This window comes from Protobothrops mucrosquamatus, unplaced genomic scaffold, assembly GCF_001527695.2.
Source record: "Protobothrops mucrosquamatus isolate PMUCROS unplaced genomic scaffold, P.Mucros_1.0 scaffold948, whole genome shotgun sequence".
NCBI classification, from domain to species: domain Eukaryota; kingdom Metazoa; phylum Chordata; class Lepidosauria; order Squamata; family Viperidae; genus Protobothrops; species Protobothrops mucrosquamatus.
This window is the reverse complement of record NW_015387194.1, coordinates 241,768-263,769: the sequence shown is the minus strand read 5'-3', so window position 1 is coordinate 263,769 and position 22,002 is coordinate 241,768. Positions and strand designations below refer to the sequence as shown.

General features: G+C 37.8%; 1 protein-coding gene across 1 annotated transcript in view; it reads left to right on the top strand.

Moving 5' to 3' along the window:
* The window catches only part of RAD50 (RAD50 double strand break repair protein), a 49,996-nt gene that overhangs the window by 14,135 nt on the left and 13,859 nt on the right, over positions 1–22,002 (top strand). The window contains exons 10-22 of the mRNA XM_015819558.1: positions 995–1,201; positions 1,685–1,867; positions 2,178–2,335; positions 5,443–5,618; positions 6,793–7,030; positions 8,045–8,234; positions 9,256–9,382; positions 10,293–10,486; positions 10,660–10,770; positions 12,694–12,786; positions 12,891–13,004; positions 15,527–15,654; positions 17,417–17,641. Coding sequence (XP_015675044.1) covers positions 995–1,201; positions 1,685–1,867; positions 2,178–2,335; positions 5,443–5,618; positions 6,793–7,030; positions 8,045–8,234; positions 9,256–9,382; positions 10,293–10,486; positions 10,660–10,770; positions 12,694–12,786; positions 12,891–13,004; positions 15,527–15,654; positions 17,417–17,641 — 2,144 coding nt within the window. The remainder of the gene's footprint in view (positions 1–994; positions 1,202–1,684; positions 1,868–2,177; positions 2,336–5,442; positions 5,619–6,792; positions 7,031–8,044; positions 8,235–9,255; positions 9,383–10,292; positions 10,487–10,659; positions 10,771–12,693; positions 12,787–12,890; positions 13,005–15,526; positions 15,655–17,416; positions 17,642–22,002) is intronic.

Sequence of the window (22,002 nt, the reverse complement as noted above, 5' to 3'; positions counted from 1 at the left end):
TTAAGAAGAGACTGGACAGCCATTTGTTTGAAATGGTATAGGGTTTCCTGACCAAACGGGCTTGGACTAGATGACCTCCAAGGTCCTTTCCAACTTTATTATTATTGTTATTGTTATTATTATTATTATCATCATCACCACCACCAGCACCACCACCACCTTTTATAACCTTCTGACAAGCAAAGTCAATGGGGAAGCCAGATTTACTTAACAGCCATGTTACTAACTTAACAATTGCAGTGATTCACTTAAATGTGTCAAGAAAGGTCATAAAATGGAGCAAAATTCACAACAAATGTCTCACTGAGCAATGGAAATTTGGGGCTCAATTGTGGTCGTAATTCGAGGACTACCTGTAAAGAGAAATGTATTATATGCACATTAATTACAAATTTCCCTTTCCTGCTACGTTAATCTGCCAGTGCAACAAAGTTAGATGGTGAGAAGCCTGGGCTTAATTTACAACATGCCATGCTCCAAAAACAAAGAGCTTATTTCAGACAAAAGGCATGTACAAGAGGGATTCTATCTCAGTCCTTATTGGTGGCTTTTATTGGCTTTTTAACATGAAACATTGTTTTAAACAGTAAATGTATATACATTAAAGTAGATTATAAATAATAGGTTAGCTGGGGCCATATATGTATATAAGTAAGTTATCACAAATTTAGTTAGGTTCAGTATAGTAAAACATTAACATTAAAAAGCATTAATTGTGGGACATTTCTTAATTTTAGTCTGGATTAGTTTTTTTTTTAATTTAGTCCTAAATAATTGTGCATAGAGTCAGTAGTGACAGAATTCTTTTCAGAACATGGGAAATGGGAATTATATGAGCATTTGTACATACTGTATAATTACAAGCATTATTGCCTAAATATTATTACTTAATTTGATGCCATTTAATTGCAGAGGAACCCACGTGCCTAATTTTGAAATATTTTTTAGATTACAACCTTTGCTTAAATAAACTGTGATTTTATCTTTTAATCAGAAAGAATTTGGCGAGAAGGAAACAATGAAGCAGAAACAAATTGATGAAATAAGGGATAAAAAAACTGGACTTGAAAAAACCATTGTCCTAAAGTCAGATATTCAAAATAAGAAACAACTTGAAGTAAAGAATCTAAAACAGGAATTACATCAGCTTGAAGGATCCTCAAATCGACTCCTGGAACTGGATCAAGAACTTACAAAAGCAGTAAGCCTTGGTTAAGAAACTATATATGTGATAAAACTAAAGGATAAACATAGCTCTTCGCATCCATGGTTTGTTCTAAATACTCTCTAAATCCATATTCTAAAAACTAGTTTTCCCTCATTTATTCTTACCTAGTTAAATGTCAGATATCAGAACAGAACACAAGAGGCTACTTTGGTATAGCCAAGAGTCTGAGCCTATCACCTTTTTTCACCTGCATGTGTGAAAAAAATAACATCAGTTTGAGAAGGGCACACTTAATGTAGCCCTTTCTCTGAACTGACCTATTTCTATATTCGGATGCTTTTCTCATTGGAGAGTGGTAATGACATAGAGATGTTTTCTTCGTTGGCTACAAAGAGTATCCAGTATATATTGCTAGGATTAGCATTAATTCAGTGAATACAGTTCTAATCTGTTCATTAGAATATGCATACCTAAAATGGAGGGGGGGAAAATCTGCTTTCTTTTATTTCTCTTTAGAAACACGAATTAGCTGAAGCTGAGAAAAATTGCAACGTTGAAACCCTAGAAATGGAAATTAAGGAACTACAAAAAGAAAAGGGAAATTTGGACAGTACTCTTCGGAAACTGGATAAAGAGATGGAACAACTGAACCTGAATACTACAATTATAACCCAAATGGATATGCTGAAAAAAGATAAAGTAGTGTATTTTATTGGATACTCCTATATGCTTGAAATATTTAGCACAGATAATGTCGCGTTTGCATGAAAGCAACAGCTAGTTCAAATGTAATGCTTGATCCATCATTTGGAGTACTCAGATTAACATTATTTCCCACATCTATTAAGTAGTAAACAATGTTTATTTTAAAGTAAGGACAAACAAATATTGAAAATCTTTAAAGCTTTCTTTGTATAGTTTACTATTAAGTCTAAGCTAGTTCTGTATTTACCGATCAAGAAATGCTTTCTTGCTTATAAGTGATCGTATTGTTGTTTCTTTTTTTAAGGCTGACAAAGAAGAACAAATCAGAAAAATTAAATTTAGACACAGTGAAGAATTAATCTGCTTATTGGGATTTTTTCCAAGCAAAAATCAGCTTGAAGATTGGCTTCACTCGAGAGTTAAAGAAATTAATCAGACAAGAGACAAACTTGCCAAGCTCAAGTGAGTATTAATTCTATTTTATACTGAAGTGTGGGGATTAACATTAATTAGATCTGTCTTTCACTTTTTTATCATTAGTACAGAATACAGTGTCATGGTTCCCACAGACAGAGATGAATAAAGCAGAACTCCAAGGCTTGAAAATTCCTTAAAGAACATGTTTATTGGTTATATAGTATCAGTAGGATCAAAAGTGAAACCAAGTCTGAATACACAAGTAACAATTACCCGATTGCAAAGTATAATGTCCCACCCACAAAACTATGTAAGCAACAATTAACCAGTGGAACAACCTGCCTCCAGAAGCGGTGAATGCTCCAACACTGGAAGTTTTTAAGAAGAGACTGGACAGCCATTTGTCTGAAATGGTATAGGGTTTCCTGCCTGAGCAGGGGGTTGGACTAGATGACCTCCAAGGTCCCTTCCAACTATTATTATTATTATTATTATTATTATTATTATATTATTATTATTATTATTATTATTATTATTATTATACATTTCCCAATATATTCATCTGGTGGGCTTTTTTTTTCACAACGTCCAGTCCTTGGTCTTGGGAGTAGTAGATGACCTTGGCTCCCACAGGACAGAAGATTATTTTGAATAACGAAGCACCTGGGCAACTCTCCTCCCTCCATTCTATGTGGCAACCTAGAATGAGAAAATGGCTACAGCCATGCTCATTGGAGAGTTGACATACAGTCTATTAGATGTTTAAAAATGTACTTTGAATTACATTATAAATTAAGGCTTGTGTACAATGGAAAAGGGGGAGTATTTTCAAAATTTTTGTCAGTCCTTTTCAAACAAGGACCTAAGACTGCAAACAGTACTGTATTCCCTCAGCCCCAAAATTATTTGAATACAGGTAATCCTCGACTCACAACTGTAATGGAGCCTGCCCACACTTACAACTGCAGGGATGCTTCATCTTCCCTTCCTGCACAACTTATCTCCCCAATATTTATGTCCTTTTGGCTGTCCTGCACAGCAGCACTTTTTGGCAGGGTTGAAGTAGAGCCTAGGGCCTTTAGCAAGGTCAGTCAGCTGCCACTGCCCTCAGGCATCTACTTCAGCCCCAGCACTGCCGCTTCCACTGAGTCATGTTGCCTCAAACCCTACGCCATGACCAGCCACCACAGCCCAAAGTCCCAGTTCCTCCCACTGCCCTGTGCTCCAGGGACCTTCACCACCTTTCTCCCTCTGCTGATAATCCCTATGTGAGGTAGCTGCTGGCAGTGCTAGTCCTTCCTCCAAAGGCCATTCTCTCTATTCTCCAAATCAGGCATGCTGTTGTATAAATAGCATGCCTATTCTTGAAACACCTGGGGAAAATGGAAGATGGAGAAGAAGACCCTGCGCTAGTGAGGTTTCCTGGGGTGGCTAGGACTTCCTGGAGCAGCTGTTTTGCACTGTGCTGCAGCTCTAGAGCTTCTTGCAGCCCCAGAGCCACGGCATACCAAAAGGCCCCTTTGAGCCATGCTGTTGGGGTAGCTATGGCTTCACGCCGCACTGCAACTCGGGCTTCTTGCAACCCAAGAGCCGCAATGCACTACCAAGCCACTGGGTGGCAGCATATTCTTTCCCTGGCTTTCCTGAGCTCCTCACTTTCCCAAATTTTATTCAGCCTCTGTGTTGGGCCTCTCAGGGCTTCCCCCATCCTCCTGTGGCACCGCCGCTCCCACTCTGTATCTGAGACTCTCTCCACTTCCCACTTAATGATCTATGCATCTGGAGTTATGGAAACAATCATGCCTGCCTGTATCACTGTTGCTAAGCTACGTGGTCATGTGACATTACGCATTATGACAGCATTGCTTAGCGACCGAAATTCCAGACTTCGGACTACCTGTATTTTTTATTTTTTTTCTTCTCTGTTTTTCTTTTCTGCACTTTCCAGTTTTTCTTTTTTTTCTTTTAGTTTGTATTGTTTTTTTTTTAATTTTTGTAAATCTTTAATAAACTATTGTTTAAAAAAAAGAAACTTAAGCAGTAATGAGACCAAGTTAAATGGCTTGAGTCAGAGCATTCATTATCATGGTACCATCAGAGAGAATGTATTTAATTAAATTAAACTAGAAATGACCAGCATATGGGTAACATTAGAAAAATCTAACAAAAAACTCCTTAGTCTATGCTTTGCCACAAAGTCCAACAGAGAGATGGGGAGGGGGGAAATAGGTAAGTGGTCTTTATAGTAGATCTGAGAGTTAAAGAAATTTGTTTGGGTGAAAGCAGTTCTTAAGAGAGCCTAGCATGTGGTTGTTTAAACTTTAAATTATAACAGAACTTTGATGAAGGAAATAGACGAGACAGATTCAGGGTAGAGGGAAGTAGAAGAATCAGACATGGAGGTGTGGTGTGGCAGCTGTGGTAGACCTGTAGAATGTGGCAAACCCAATGATTCACTGTTTGGGTTACTGAGTGATTGTGCCCATTGGGTTTATCAAGTAAATTTTTGCATGTACATATGTGGCTGAGAGGGTTATTCTTTGTCCAATAGTTTTAAATGTTTACTTACGCTATTCGACCTGCAAATAATTTAAATAATTTCTTCTGAGCATTTTCTTTTAAACAAAAGCATCTATTCCTTTCAGATTATAAACTCATTGAAGTAAAAGCGTAAAAAGCTTGTTTTTTTAAAAAAAAAAATATGATCCTTTTGGTTAGTTTTTGATGATATTCTTATTGGGCAAATTAATGATTACGGTTAAACCCCAAACTAAGATAAGAACTCAATTTACAAGCTAACTGTATTTCTTGATTCATACAAAATGGAAAATTATGGCCGAGGTATCCTGGAAATGAAGGAAGTTACTGATGTGCTGAAATAGAGAAACAAATACACAAGCCTATAATACAGTCCTACAGATGGTGGATTCTAATATTGTCTGAACTAAGCCAGTGTGAAAGCCATGCATATCTGCCAGAGCAATCTAAGTAACAAAAAGATAGATAGAATTGCTTTGAACTGATGAACATCATTTGGTAGTCAGATGCCCACCCAGTGAACATTTTTAAATAGAACTAGAAAATCAAATCACTTCAACCATTTGTTTTTTTAAAAAAAACCCTCAGTTCTGATTATAATACTTATGTTTCAGCAAAGAACTTGTTTCAGCAGAACAAAACAAAAGTCACATTACCACCGAACTAAGGAAAAAGGAGGAACAGCTGTCCACATATGAAGAAAAGCTTTTTGATGTCTGTGGAAGTCAAGATTTTGAAAGTGATCTTAATAAACTGCAGCATGATATTGAAAAAACATCCAAGCAGCGAGGCAAGTCTATATAACTCCTTCCTACTTCAATAGGATACAAAAAAAAACCCCATTCCCCCCCTTATATACTTGTTTATACCAGTAACTTGTAAGCTTTAAAACAGGGGTCTTCAAACTTGGCCCTTTTATGACTTGTGGATTTCAACTCCCAGAATTCCTCAGCCAGGCATGCTGGCTGAGGAATTCTGGGAGTTGAAGTCCACAAGTCATAAAAGGGCCAAGTTTGAAGACCCCTGCTTTAAAACAATATCAGGAGCTGCATTCATAGTAGAGCTGGATATCAGAATAGATAAAAATAGGCAAAAGTATGATGTTTCCCTCCTTAGTTTAGGAAGTTTATACTGAACAATAACACTGAAGTTGAGCAAAGATCCAACAACGTGTGCAAGTCATCCAACAATCTTGTTAAATTACGGTATGAAAATCTTGACAGAAACTTAGCATGGAGGTTCCACTATTATTTTAACAGGGATCGCTGCGTTAATTACTGCCTGTTATTTTAAATAGATTTACTAGTAACTAATTTTTTGTCAGGTGGACAGGCACTCAGATTGTCATTTCTTAAATGTAAGCTCTCATAAAGGTGGGGAGAGGATTTAACTTTTTCAGTTTTAATTGTATAACTGGATTTAAATCTTCTGCGAGGAAACCGATGTGGGTACCAGTAGACAGTTAGTTATTACTAACTTTAGCTACTTTCCTATTAATTTGCCTTGTGGGAAGCCAAGAGAAGGTTGCAAGGAGGTACTTAATAGCCCACAATCCTCACAGTGCCTGCCATCACTAAGTAATGCGGTCATGTGACATTGCACTTTACAACTGCATTTGTTAACGATGGAAATTCTGATTCCAGTTACCCTTGCTAACCAAAGGCTATCTGAAATGTTCAATTGGAAAGAAATTGCCACTCTTGATGCAAATCTTGGATTTAAGAAATATTCTGGCTTTCAGCCTGTGTTTTTATTGGTTTAACTGATTTAACTTTGCTGTTCATCTTTGCTTTGATAATAAATTGCTTTGGAGGTTTTTTGGTAAGTAGGTACAAGTTCTTGACTCCAGTCATCCGTTAATAAGAAAGGCTAATCCTCTTTACCAAAAGGAATTTGAAAAAATGATAATTGATAAAAAATCAGTCTTCCCTCTGTCTTATAAAATCATTTGTTTTTCAATACAGCTATGCTTGCAGGAGCCACAGCAGTTTATTCACAGTTCATCACCCAACTAACAGACGAAAGCCAGTCATGTTGCCCGGTGTGTCAGAGGGTCTTTGAAAAAGAGGCAGAACTGCAAGATGTCATAAATGATCTTCAAGCCAAATTGCGCCTTGCTCCAGACAAACTGAAGGCAACAGAATCTGAATTGAAGAAAAGAGAGAAGAAACGTGATGATATGATTTCTCTAAAACCTATCAGGTGAGGCAGGAAGCACAATGTTCTATGTTGTGAGAAGTGAATGAAGTTTTCAGGAAAGGCAGTGTTTTGATATGTGCATGTTAAAGGGGTTTCCTGGCTTATGAGGCACTAACATCCTCTATCACAGTGGTGGCGAACCTATGGCACGCGTGCCAGAGGTGGCACTCAGAGCCCTCTCTGTGGGCACGCTCGCCATGCCCCGGAGATGGCAACTGTCCCTCTTCAACCAGCTGCCCACTAACTCTCCAAGGTCCCACATGGCTGGATGCATCCCAGCACCTATGTGCTCACTGGCCTCTGTGTGCAGGGGCCAATGGTGTCAAGGCAGCAGCCGCCCCGGCCCCTGCCTCATCTTGCCCTGTGACAATGGCACCTCCGCCCTGTCTCGCCTTGCCTCGCCTCGCCCTGCAGGATGAGCCTCCTGCCCACCGCCCCACCTGCCAAAGACCCCCTGGATCTCCCCCAACCCTGCCCGGCCCCCACAGGCGTCCCTCCCCACGAGCAACATTGAGGTGATCACGCCCATCTTGGCCACACCCACCCAATCTGCCATGACCACCACAGCCACGCCCATCCAGTGGGCCACACCCACCTGGCACCCAGCGATAAATAAGTGGGTTTTGGGTTGCAGTTTGGGCACTCGGTCTCTAAAAGGTTCGCCATCACTGCTCTATCACTTCCATCATAAAATAATACAGTGGCTTAAATAATGAGTTGCCCATCTCAACAGCCTCGGTGGCCATGCGGTTGTGAAGGATCCCTAAATATTTGGAGGGCAGGGTTGGCTCAGGAGAAAACAGTAGACACATTCCTCCTTCCCATCCCTTTTTCTCCAGAGGAATATGCCATGAGGAATTCCACTTAAGGGGAAGAAAGATTTAGGACTTCACAATCCAAACAAACGTAATTGTAAGCATTCAAGTTAGAATCCAAGTATAGTTGTACTAAGTTGACTTTATGACTATTAACAGAGAAGAAAACATCATGCATTTTTATTTTCTGTTTCTCACAAAGACAAACAGTATCTGAACTCCACGAAAAAGATATACCTGAGTTGAGAAACAAGCTACAGATTCTTAATAGAGAGATTCAGCGCCTTAAAGCTGATATAGAAGAACAGGAAACCCTCTTGGGTACTATCATAACAGAGGAAGAAAGTGCAAAAGCATGTCTGCAGGATATTATACTTTTGGAAAGGGATCAGGTAAGGATACTTCTTACCAGATTTGCACACAAAAACATTCCTTTATCACACTTCACACGTGAAGCGGCAAAGTCTGTTGGAAAAGAATGTCTGTTCGTTTAGCTTTTTTTCCCCCCAATTGGTCACATAATAGGAAGGAATCCTTGAATTGAGGTTGCAGGCAACATCTGTATAAATGTGCCATGTTTATCTGCAATAGATATTCTGGAGCCTCAAATATATTAAAAGCCAGTCCTTGACTTAAGATGCACAATTTACCTTGCTAAGTGATGCGGTCATAAAGTGCAATTTCTTTGCTTAGTGACAGCAGTCGCTGCAGTCCTGGTTGCTGTCATTAACTGAATCTTATAGTCATTAGCTGAGGCAATTTCCTGCTAACTTCCCACAACTAAGTCAGTGGGGAAGTCAACAGGCATTTGCAAACCCCAAGCAGGCCCACAGGCAGTTAAGTGACTGCTGCCTGGTGGGGGAGGGCATGATGGGTTAGGGAGGCATGATGAAAGTTGGGGAGGGTGCATGAGGTGTGAGAGGCACAGTGAGAGTGTGAGAAACATAGCAAGGCTCAGTGTGGGTGTGCAAGGGTGCATGGGTAGTAAAGGCACAGCGGGATTCAGGGATATGGGGGAGTGGTATGAGGGTGAAAAGAAGGTATGGTATAACTCTGGGTGGGTGTGCAAGTGGAGCAGCAAAGTGCAGAGGGGGTGGGATAGGATGCACAGGTGGGGGAGACTTTGCCCAGGACTTTCAATCCTTCCCTGCCGGCTTCCCCATTGAATTTCTGGAAGTGATCGAGGGGGGCTGTGACCAGTTGTAAGTGCAAGCCGGTTGCCAGGTACCCAGATTAGGATCATGTGACCATGGGGTGGTGGGACGGCCAGAACTCTTGACAACCAGTCAAAACCTAATATTCATTGAGCACCATCATAGCTTCAAATGATCGCTGAACAAATAGTTGCACATTGAGGACGACCTACGTTAAGCACGTCAAGATTCTCAGTGTTTTCTTTCTGTTTTTTTTCAGATTGATCTAAAGGATGTTGAAAGAAAAATTGCTCAGCAGGCTGCTAGGCTCCAGGGAGTGGATTTGGGCCGGACTCTTTTACAAGTGAGCCAAGAGAAACAGGAAAAAAAACATCAGTGGGATACAGGTGATGACATACAAGGAGCAATCATATTTTCATAACTAAAACTGTGTTTCTTAACTGTGTCCTTCCTATGCAAAATCCTTCAAATCGCATTTTCAAAATTAATGGAAACATGGAATCATTTCCCTCCAAAGAAGTTATTTATTTATTTATTTATTTATGTATTTATTTATGTATTTAATTAAATTCTGCCCATCTCATGGTTTGAAATATTCAGAAGAAACAATTGTTCGTTTTAAGAGTTGCTGGCATTAAATTAAAAATGTGAGGAGGGAGAGATATTTGTGTCATCTTGCGCTCCCCAACAAAAGGCAGGATATAAATCTAAGAAGAAACTACTTATAGCTACAAGTGCACAGCTAAAATTAAAATTTATCCTTACTTTCACTAATAAAAAGTAATATTAACAAATTTTTCTTAACTCAAATATTGGAAACTTCTCTTACAGGCCTCTATTTTTTTTTATTTCCAGGAGTTTTTTTCTAATTTTTAAAACTTACAAGAACAATTTCATACACAGCTATAAAAAAAATTTGAATCAGGATGTTAAATAATTTTTGATATATACATTATAATGAATTTAGGTAATTAAAATTCCTCTTGTCTCAATTAATTGCAATAACTACAGCTTAAATTTAATCTTAAGGTATCTCTTTGTCCAAACAATCCCACACAATATCATCAGAATAAATATGATAGTTGCTAATCAGATTTTACCAGCCTATAGTTTTTATAACTGAAGTTTCCTATGAGAGCTAGCAATAGAAATACAGTGCTGGTAGACCTTGCTTAACAACTGCCCTGTTTAAAGACCATTCAAACTTACTTATCTGACTTTAGACTAAATTTCATCCAATTAATTGTATTCTTTCCTAGTTTATTAAAAAGTGAATTCCTTTCATTTTGCTTGCAGTTACAAGCAAAATTGAACTGAAGCAGACACTTAAGCAAGACCAACAAAATCAAGTCCAGCATTTAAAATGCACAGTAAATGAACTCAAAGCTGAGAAACTTCAGATTTCCAGTTGCATGCAGCGTCGACAGCAACTTGAAGAACAGACTGTAGAATTAACAACCGAAGTGCAATCTTTAAACAGAGAGATCAAGGTAAAAAAACTAATGAATATTGGGACTATCATTGCTATTCCTCCCTTGTTTCAATTTTGTTCAATTTATATATTTGGTCAAATAATCATAAGATTTTTACATGTGTCTGTAATGGTAAAAAGCAAATTTCTAAAACAAAAAGGACATAGTTATGTGCTTTTTTTTCTTTTCAGGAAGCAAAGGAACAGTTATTTCCTTTGGAAACAACTTTGGAAAAACTACAACGAGAAAAAGAAGAATTGTTGGACAAAAAGAATACAAGTTACAAAATAACACAAGAGAAGGTTAGCTACTGGGCCTGAGTTGGTTTATATATTCTTATAGGAAATTTATTCTTGGCTATTGGTTATTTTTTGGGTTTGGTTATATTTGTCTCATTGTTTTTGAACATGACAGCCACTCAGATCAGTCCCAACAATATTTCCTACAGTTAAACTAAAACTCAGATCTCTTTCTCATCATTTTCACAATTTTTTAAATGCATGTCTTAAGTTTCCTTTATAGAAGCAATCTACTCCAAACACAGCCTCTGGTGCGAAGTAAGCTATTACATTCTCTCCGTTCTTCATACACATAAAGACTTTATACTGATAACTACAGTCTTGATTAGACCTATTGTGAAAATGCATGGTTGCAAAATTGCTATCTTGTTCTTGCAGCATCACAAATAATAAGAGGCTTAAAAAATGCATATTGCCTTCAAAAGAGGAAGACTGACCCCAGTATAATGTCTTGTATCTGTACAGAATTATTTGGTTCTGTACTTAGCTGCTTGAAGCTATCAAAAGTGAAGGTGTTCAGAGATTAGTTTCAAACCGGGTTATAAAGGATTTGGGCTCCAACATATAGCAACTGCCATGTAGAAGTACCCTAGACCAGGGGTCCCCCCCACTGGTGGGCCTTGAGGGGATTGCAACCAGGCCACAAAAACAGTCGGTGAACGCGCATGTGTGCACGCACATCCTCACTTGTGCAAGCAGCACACAAGCTCATGCGCATGCTCCATTTGTGTGAGCGGCAGGCATGTGTGCACTTTGCTTGTACAAATGGAGCTGTGTGCACACGTACGCGCTTGCTGGCCACTTACACGGAACCTTCTCCCCCGCCGGTTCACGTTGGGGACCCCTGCCCTAGACTCTCAACCTCTGAAGGAAATGAAAGCAGACTACAAGAATCATTACACAGTTCCTACAATGAAAGAGTGGTGAGAAATGGAATCCTTCAAATACATATTAGAACTGAAGTAAAGAAGCACCTGCCTTAACCATTTGAAGAAAGGTGTTTCCTTGTTACTAAATGCAAAATGTCCTTTCAAAAGATTTGCTTAGCTTTAGTCTACTGCATAGTAGCTGTGGAGCAGGAAACATCTGCGTTAAGGATTATTAGAAAAGGAGTTAAGAATAAGTTGCCAGTTCTAGAGCTATAAAGTTGTGGGGTATCTACACTTGAAATGGTACTTCCCTAAAGCATGTTATAAAACTTTTCCCCCTCCATTTATCAAACAGTATCAAAGGGCAGAGAGGAGAATGGAAAATAACAATCAGACACCTGTGGATCTTCACAGTAAACTTTGCAGAAATCACAATTGACCTATATATAAAAATAATGTCATGGTTCCGATCGACAGAGACAAATAAAGCAGAACTCCGAGGCTTGCAAATTCCTCAAAGAACATGTTTATTGATACAGAGTATCGGTACTTCAAAAGTGAAACCAAGTCTGAAGAGATGCATAACAATCCCCCAATACAAAGTTAAGAAATCCCACCCCCAAAGCTATGCAAGCAACTACATTTCCCCACTCAGCTTGTTGGCGGGTTTTCATTAAACACCCAGCCTGCAGTCTTGGGAGCAGCCGATGACCTTAGTTCCCATGAAAGAAAGCTGAAGAGAGAAAGTCTGTTTTGTCTAGCACAAAGTCTGTTTTGTCTGGCAAACCCCCCTCCCTCTGCGCTATGTGGCAACTAGGAATGAGAAGGAAAAAATGGCTGCAGCCATGCTCATTTTAAAGTTGACAAACATTTTATTTCTTTCAATCTGGGCGACATGTTACAAATTCCATATTGCTTCTCTTCAAAATATTCTGGTCTAATTAAGGTAAGGTGCAGTTAGAACCTACAGTGTTTTGAAATATATATTACTTGAATAATGTTGGCTGTTGATTAATATATTTCTTACAATCAAGCATACTTCTTATGCATTTAACAGATTAATGACATTAAAGAAAAAGTTAAAAATATCCATAACCACATGAAAGAGATTGAGAATTATATCCAAGAAGGGAAAGAAGAATACAAGCAGGTAATTAGCAAAAAGCTAATCAATAATAATAATTTTCAGAAAGTTTCTTCCGAAGATTTTACATGAAACTTTGAACACTAAAATGTTTTTTTTTTCTTTTCCAGCAAAAGGAATCTCAACTGGAAAAAGTCACAGTTCAGCTAGTAGATTGTGAGAAAAAGACAGAGAAGATAAATAAAGAAATGGGAACAATTAGGCAAGATATCGATACTCAAAAGGTACCTTTATCTTCTCCATTAATCTAGTAATAAAACAATATAGATTGTGTATAATATGTCCTCCAAATTTTTGTCATACTTTAATCTGAAATCTTAATAGACAAGAAATACTGTGATATCTTAGATTCTACTTGTATCATATTTGCTGTTATTATTTGACTTAATAAAACAAATGACAGTGATTTAACTTGAGACTTTATAAAGTAATTGTGCAGTGATTGCAATAAAATCCTCTGGTACTTAAGAAGTAACTGAAATGTAGCTTCTAATATGGGAGTGCAATTTACTAGTAATCTCAAGTAGCCAAATACAATAACCCAAAGCAGAAAGAGTATGAATAATACCACTTGGCAATCCTGCTCTATCAAGAACTGTTGGCTTATATTTTGTGCTTACATTTCCATGTATGTTATCCTGATATAAATTGGCAATCAAAATATTCTGGTGGTTAGTATGAGAGGGCAATAGATATAAATGTGATAGATAACAGGCTGTTACAACAGGGGAGTCACCAAAAATATTAGATGAGCATTTGAATCTCTCTACAAATGTTGATGGAAACATTAGTAATGAATGCTGTTTCAAAACAAAGCAGCTTCAGGAAACAATGAGTGAAGATAGAAAACTGATATAAATATAAATGTTTTCTCAATTTGTAAGAATGTATGCTATTGTGTTATTTCAGAAAATAAACTATATTCCATTTATTGAACAGCAATCATTAGGACACTAGTTCTCTCCTTTGGAATTTGCTTTATTCTCCACACAAATTATATAATCCTAGCACTTTTTTCATCTGATGAATTAGTTTCGAGTTTCCCAAAACTAATTTCATAAAGGTTCAGTTATATTCCCTTGAAATCTTTCTTCTGAAATAAAAAAATCTCTTCCATTTGAAAGATCAGGGTCATTAATGAAATCTATTGCTTTTGTAAAACCTAAGTACAGTGTTATGAAATTTTAAAATGATTTATACTGTTTGAATAAATATCCTTGAATGAAGACCTAGGCCAACATCTACTTGTACAGTGGGACTTGCTTATCTGTCTGCTACCTTATATGCCTCAAAGTCTCTATGGAAAACTGAAGGACTTATTCTGCGGTGGAAGTCATTTTTGCTGATTTAATGCACAATTTGATTCTACCTATAATTTTCTATTCTAGACATGATTCTTTTTGCACAATGAGATATCATCTGAAAATAAGGATTGGTTCTGATGTTAGTTAAAATAACTTATTGCCTTCGAGTCAGTGCTGACTTTTGATTACTACCTGAACTAGCCTAAGGTGGGACTAGAATTCATAGACTCCCACCTGATACCTTAACCATTGCAGGTAATCTTCAGTTAAAGACTACAGTTGGCACTGGAGTCTAGGTCATTGAGCAAAGCAGTTCTTGAGAAAAATGCCCATGTGACTGTGGAGGAATTTGGCCTCTGTGCATGATCGGATTTTGGCTTGTAAGGTTCAAGCAGGCATAGAGTTGGGAGAACTCTTCAGAGGCAGGCAGGGAGGGATTTGAGGCTCCGCGCATGCTTGAATTTCAGTTCCCAAGGTTCAGGCTGGCCCAGAATTGGGTGTCCTTTTCTCCGTGCCTCTGTGGGGTTCTCTGCAGGGATGGTGAAAGAGGGATTTGGGTCTCCGTGCATGCTTGAATTTCAGCTGTGGCAGGGACCTCTTTCATCCAGACCCCAGAGATGAAAGGGAATCCTCTTGGCAGATGGTAACAGTTTGCAGCCTTCTCTGCTGGCTTCTCCATTGACTTTCTGGGGAGGTTGGCAGAGAACACTGCAAGTTGTGATCACATGAATATGGGGCACTTGGCAACTGGTCATAGGTGTGAACAGCCAGATTGCAATCATGTGACCAAGGGAGGGTGTGCGACATTTTGTGACAGTCAGAAGTCCTTTACAGCAGAGGTCCCCAATCTTTTGAGCACCCAGGGACCGGTTCCATGGAGAGAGGGACCGGAAGAGACGTGGTTTCATGTACTGCCTGCATCCCACGGATGGGGCTTTGCTTGTTTGCACGGACTGGTTTCTGGCATGCTGTGGCCTGGTGCTGGTCCACGGACTGGGGGCAGGGGACCCCTTCTTTACAGGACATAAACCATTCTTTCCAAGACCATCATAATTTCAAACTGGTGTTAAGCAACCGATCATTAAGTGTGGATCACCTGTTCACCAAACTAGCTCTCTAAAATAACATATGCACCTAAAAGATTAAAGTTAAAGCATAAGAGTATTTTTGAACACTGAATATCTTTGATTCTCAAACTGTGAACGGGCACACCTTTTTTTAAAGCTAATTAGGTTTGTTCATGCAAAATGTGTCCCACTTTCCTTGGGCAAGTCATGAAATTCGTGAAATTAAAATTCATATGTCATTTTTAGGGATCGTGATGTTGCAATTGTGAAGAACATCTGATAACAGCTCTTGTTAACAAAATCCATATGTTCTTCTGATTGTAATGGGATAAAATAGCGTAGAATAATTCATTATTCAATTTTATTTGCATTTAGATTCAGGAGCGATGGTTAGAAGATAATCTTACTTTAAGAAAAAGAAATGAAGATCTAAAAGAAGTTGAAGATAACATAAAACAGCTTTTGAAGGAAATGGGGGAAATGCAGGTACCACAACTGAAAAGGTATATCTTTCTTTATAAAGAAAAATCATTTCTTAAATCAAAGGCATTAGACCTCAAGTATTTGCATTTTTTTTCTTTTGTGGTCACAAATATTTTTGTAGTGTCTGCCTAGTGATAGAGGTAAACCTACTGTTTTGATTAGATGATTCTCTCCTCTTAACAATTGTAGCATGAGCAATAGACCGTGGCTTCTGATAACCCTAAATAGCGCTTCAGTGTATTGTTTATGCTCAACATCTGGTATCACAAGGCGCACTGCCTCTAATGTTGACATCTCTATTGATTTGTTACCATGACCAGGCATAGATCAGCTGTAATTTCCACTTCATGCCCATAGCTGTAAGTTTGCAGTTATAAGACAACTGTTAATTAGGAGGAGTCTGGCGGCACCTTTTCTGACTATTTTTATGAAAAGGCATAAGTTTTCATGAGCTACAGTTCATTTCATCAGATGCATGGAGTAGCTAAACTCATGTAGGACAGCTATTGTAATCCTTGAAATATAATGTAGCAAAATTATTTTCTGTTGCGTGACAGGGCATGGCTCAAGCGAACAGGTTCAGGTTAGAGTAAAGGATTTGAAACTAATGCTAAGGACATCCTGATATATAAATTGTTATAAGCTGTTTCAACTGCGAAATGCTGCCTCAGAAATAATGTTTCAGCAGAGATTGAACGGCCGTATATTAACGTTCCTAAAAGAAGGGGGCTTGCTTCCCTAAAGCCTGGTAAGAGCTAGGAGAGGCCTGCAGTCTCCTGACAGCCAGCTGATCGGGCCAGAGGCCTAGCCCACAAGCGTGGCTACCTGAGGATAGATCACTAAGCTTCCACCCTGGTGTTTCAGAGCATCAGAGCTTCTCACAGCCATGCATGTAGGCTTGTTTGGAAGCCTATACAGCATTGGAATGTGTCGCTCAGGCCTTAATCGTAACTGGACTCTTCCACCCTGCTAGGTTGATTTTTGGCTTTGCAAAGCCTTTTTGCTGTTTGTCTGTCTGCTTTTTAGACCTGGTTGGGTGGCGAACCTCCCAGGGCCTCCCCTATCCCTGAGGCACCATTTAATGACTGCTTCAGGGAGAGCAGGGTTGAGGGTTATTAAGCGAGGTTGAGGGTTATCTCGCCTAATGCCCATCACAAATTGTGACTATAATTAGCAAACTCCATTACAGTTGTATGTCGAGGACTACCTGTATGCTACTATTTTGTCTTTAAACTGGGGAATGAAATAGTGATTAAAACACAGATCAGGATTAATGGTAACTATGGCTTTTAGATATTATAGGAAACCACATTTTCCTTATGATATGAAAAAGTGTTAAAGATGTAAGCATTCATTATTATCATCCATAGTTGAATCTGGTTGGATATCAGCTCAGCAATGAAGCTGGTGACTTTCTTTGTATCTGTTTTATTTAGTCTCCTTCTACAAACCAAAATATTTGGTTTCAGAGATTTGAATGCACTTCACAACCATTAATTAGATGTTTTCATGTTTCAGGCTTTACATTATTAATACACACGACTGTAAAAATGCCATTTCTTAATCCTGTTTTATACTTTCACCGTTTGTTTTCCATTGTATTATACTTCCTTTAAAATGGAGATTCTTGCTTCTTTCTGTTGAAGATTACTTCCATATTGACCTAATTTCTCATGTACTCTTTTTTCGTAATCAAGTTGCCAATACTTTTTGCTCATAATTTTCTGTGCCATGTAAAACTAATAATAAAATTGTATGTTTATCTTTTTTTTTTTTACTTAGAAATCAAAAACATTTAGAAGAAAAGATAGAGGATTTGAAAAGAAGCCATAGTTTGGCACTTGGTCGGCAGCATGGATTTGAGGAGGAGATCCTAAGATATAAGAGAGAGCTGAAAGAACAACAGTTCAAAGATGCTGAAGAGAAATATAGAGAAATGATGATAGTTATGAGGACCACAGAACTGGCAAACAAGGATCTTGATATTTACTATAGAGCACTGGATCAGTGAGTAATGTCATATGCCCAAAATATTTCTATTTCAAACTAACCCAAATAATATTTGGCTGTTCTTTAACAAATCATTAATATACGTACAAAGAGCTTATTTGGGTGGATGGGATGAATATGAAGATATTGGCTGCAAAAAAATATCTCTATTTAAATTTTGGAAACCTAGGATCTGATTTTTGGACAGTTCTTATATAATACCTGATAAAACCCAAGTTGCAAGTATGTTTTAGCTGGCAATTAGACATGCATACCTGGGTTGCTAAAATTGAATAGCTCTGTATTCTCTCATGTATGGTCTAGGGTAGGGCGAATAATCTATATTTAAACTCAAATATAATCTATTCATTATTGGCAGGCAAGACTTTGCATATATTTGGTTTTATTTTATTTTGTCTTTTTAATCTGCTACTGCTTGTCCATATTTAAAATAAAGCAGACCTATAAACAAAATGAATAACAAAGTGTTTATCATTCAAATTAATTTGTTCTGTCCTTGTGCAATAAACCTGTGGGCTGTGTCCACTACCAGGCGGGTGCTCGGGGCCTCACACAAATTTACAACCGTTCGTTTACCAATATTCAAAGTTACAACAGTACTGAAAAAAGTGACTTATGGTCAGTCCTCATGCTTAAGACCATCACAGCATCTTCATGGTCACATGATCAAAATTTGGGCACTTCGCAACCAGCTAGTATTTACAACAGTTCCCAGAATCATGTGGTCACCATTTGTAACCTTCCTAGATGGCTTCCAACAAGCAAAGTCAATGGTCAAAGCAGTATTTGCTTAATGACTGTGTGATTCACTTAACAACTGTGGCAAAAAGGTCATAAAATGGTTGTGACTCACTTAACAAACAACTGCCTTGCTTAGAAACAGAAATTCTGGTCCCAACTGTGGTCAAAAAGTTGAGGACTTCCTGTAAATATTGCTCCCTCCACCTATTTTCCCCACAACAACTCCTTGTAATATGGGATGGACTAAGAAAGTGACTGGCCCAAAGTCACCCAGCGATTAGACTACTTTAGGGGAACTATTTTGAATATCCCTCTTTTAAAATGGATGTGGAGAAGCTGAATTAGGTTCAGAGAAGAGCTGATGAAAAGGGTCTGGAAATCAAAACTTAGTAGAAAAGAGCAAGAAAATAGGATTGCAAACAAATATTGAAAAGACTGTTATGGGCAGATCTATTTTCTGTTAAAACTGAGAGCAGGACAAGAATCCTTGGATTGAAATTTAAAGAAAAGGGGATTTAGGCTGAATCCTAGAACGAATTCCATGACAGTAAGAGTTGTTAAACTGTTGCCCAGACTGGAACAGTGATGGAATGTCCCTTGTTGGAGGCTTTCAAGCAGGACTGGATGACTTACATTTCTTATGACTTACTTTTAGATTTCTGCATAGAATGGAGGGTTGAACTAGATCAGGGGTGTCAAACTGCTGGCTCGTGGGCCGGATGCATCATGAGGAAACCGCCAGCAATGGGAAAAAGTTTCGATATATCACGCGACGTCACATGACGTTGCGAGTTTGACATGTCTGAACTAGATGGCGTATAACATCCTAGAACTTACAAATTCTATATCGTACATCTGTTGATCCATGCAGAGTAATAGACTTTGGAGTGTAGAATCATGACCATTATATTATCATATGGCAGAGTGCTGTATTCTTTTATCCTTCAGTTTGGAACCCTGAAAAATAAGGAACTGCCATGTCTGTGATTAGGTTTGGAGAAGACCACCTGGTAGATCAATAGCCAGATTCTTCTGCAGTCTTTCATTGAGGTGGTTACTGTGGCATTAAAACAGTCATGGGTCAGAAATTCCACCCCACACATTTCCTTAAAACAAGAGGTTTCCACATGGGAATTTCTGAGGTCACCCCAGAGAAATCTATCCTTGTTTTTCTATCCTTTGCAAGAACTAAAAGTTGTCTCAATGATATGGAAGGAGATGAACTCCAATTGAAAAAGAAATTGGTCAGAAGAACTGATGGAGATGTTTTATACTTGCCTTGTGAGAGAGGATTAGTTTGTAATATAAAATAAGTTGAATTCTACCTTTAAATTAAAGCTACTTTAAAATCTAGTATAGGTAATCCTTGACTTACAACCATTTGTTTAGTGACCTTTCAAAGTTAGAATGGCACTGAAAAGAGTGACTTATGACCGTTTTTCACACTTATGACCATTGCAGCAACCCCCCTGATCACATGATCAAAATTTGGATACTTGGCAACTGGCATGTATTTATGATGGTTGCAGTGTCCCTGGGTCATGTGATCACCTTTTGGGATCTTCTGACAAGGAAAGTCAATAGGGAAGCCAAATTCACTTTAACAACCATGTTACTAATTTAACATCTGTGATGATTCACTTAACAACTGTGGCAAGAAAAGTCATAAAATGGACCAAAACTCACTTAACAGCTATCTTGCTTAACAACAGAAATTTTACGCTCAATTGTGGTCATAGGTTGAGGACTCCCTGTATTGTGGCTTTTGTCAGCCTAAGTCAGGGGTAGGCAACCTTGGCTCTTTTATGACTTGTGGACTTCAACTCCCAGAATTCCTGAGTCAGCATGGCTGGCTCAGGAATTCTGGGTATTGAAGTCCACAAGTCATAAAAGAGCCAAGGTTGCCTACCCCTGGCCTAAGTCAATGGTTCCCAAACCTTTTCCTTTGTTATCCAAAACTGCTTATCAGAAAGTATTTTCAAACTTCAAGCACTAGTTGTAAGTTCCTTCCTTAAGCACTGTTATAACTTTGGTTGCTAAACAAATGGTGGTAATTCAAGGACTACTGGTATTATAAAAAAATGAACGATTTTTATGTCATTTCAACAAATTGCCACTGGTAATTTCATCATTTTTCATCTTAACAGGAATGCTGTTAGAGATTTTCAATTATATTTTAGTACACATGGCAATTTTTAAGTCAATTTAAATGTCACTCTTGTAATGGGTAATACATTTATAAAACCACTGTTACCCAATTGGAGTAATTTACCTACATTGGGGAAGCATTGGCCTAAATGAAAAGAAGCAACTTATGAAATCAAAAAATAAAATAATGACTTCTCTTTTTCATTCTCTAAAAAAGGAAAGCTTTCTTATTGTTGTATTTAAAAAAAAATGATAAGATTAAACATGATAAGTAAATATGCTTCTCTTTTTTATATGTTTATCTGATGCATCCAAAATATGCCATTTCGTTCACTAGTAAAAAATAACCATGAGTCAATTTGATATTATCAGGCAAAAAGCTGCTATATAAAATCCTGTGTTAGAACGGAAGCATGACTAAATATAACTAATGAGAACAATGAAACCAAGAGTTCCTGGAACACCTTTGGGCTTCATTATACCATCTACCAAATTATATTTTCCATTATATATTTTCTATTTGTGCCTTTGCTATTATCATTCCGAAAGTATGGCATAGAGATAACTTTAAGGCTTTCCGAAGTGTTAGCATCCAATCATAAGTATAATGGAATGATACAAAAGCTTTTCTTATGGAGAAGGATTAATAGCTATGTAAGAAAAAGATTTACATTATTAACATTTCAGCGTCTTGTTAGTGTAGTGCAGTAGTGTAGTTCCATATAATCAGATGCACAAAGTGGCCATAAATCTATGATTTGACAGGAAAAGCATAAACAATTAAGAAAAATGAGATATACACAGTATAAGTACAACGATAACTACCATAATTAATGGTAGGTAGTTAGATGTAGAGTAACCGAGATTTAAAGGCTCAGGAAAAAAAAACTAAACTAAAAATTCAGGGCAGGAAATGTCCCCCTCTATTTTTTTTATTCTAAAATTGAACTATTTTTAAAGCATTGTTTACAAATGAAATATTTTCTTGTAGTTAATAAATGGAGAGAGAGCACCAGCAGAATAATTCCATGCCTGATTTGGATGTGGCTTTTATGTTTCTGGGTTTTTTTTAATCTCAAATGTCCATGGATCTTCTTTTCTGTAAGCCTCACAAGGCATAAAAGGTGTATGCACAAACATATACTGTATATGCGCACATATGGAGTGCCAAAAAAAGATTTCTAAACTATTTCAGAGTAAATCCAAGTAGTAAATTCTTGTCTAAATTATACTTTTACATTGAAAAAGTAATTATCATATTTTTTATTTATTTATTTATATTTGGATTTATATCCCGCCCTTCTCCTCGCGGACTCAGGGCGGCTGACAATCAGTTAAAATACATAAATAACAATACAAATTTAAAATTAATTAAAAGAAATATTTAAATTTTGTCCAATTAAAATGTAATTAAAACCCCTCTAAAAATTACCCTAGGCCAGTCCTGCAAGCTGGAATAACCAAGTCTT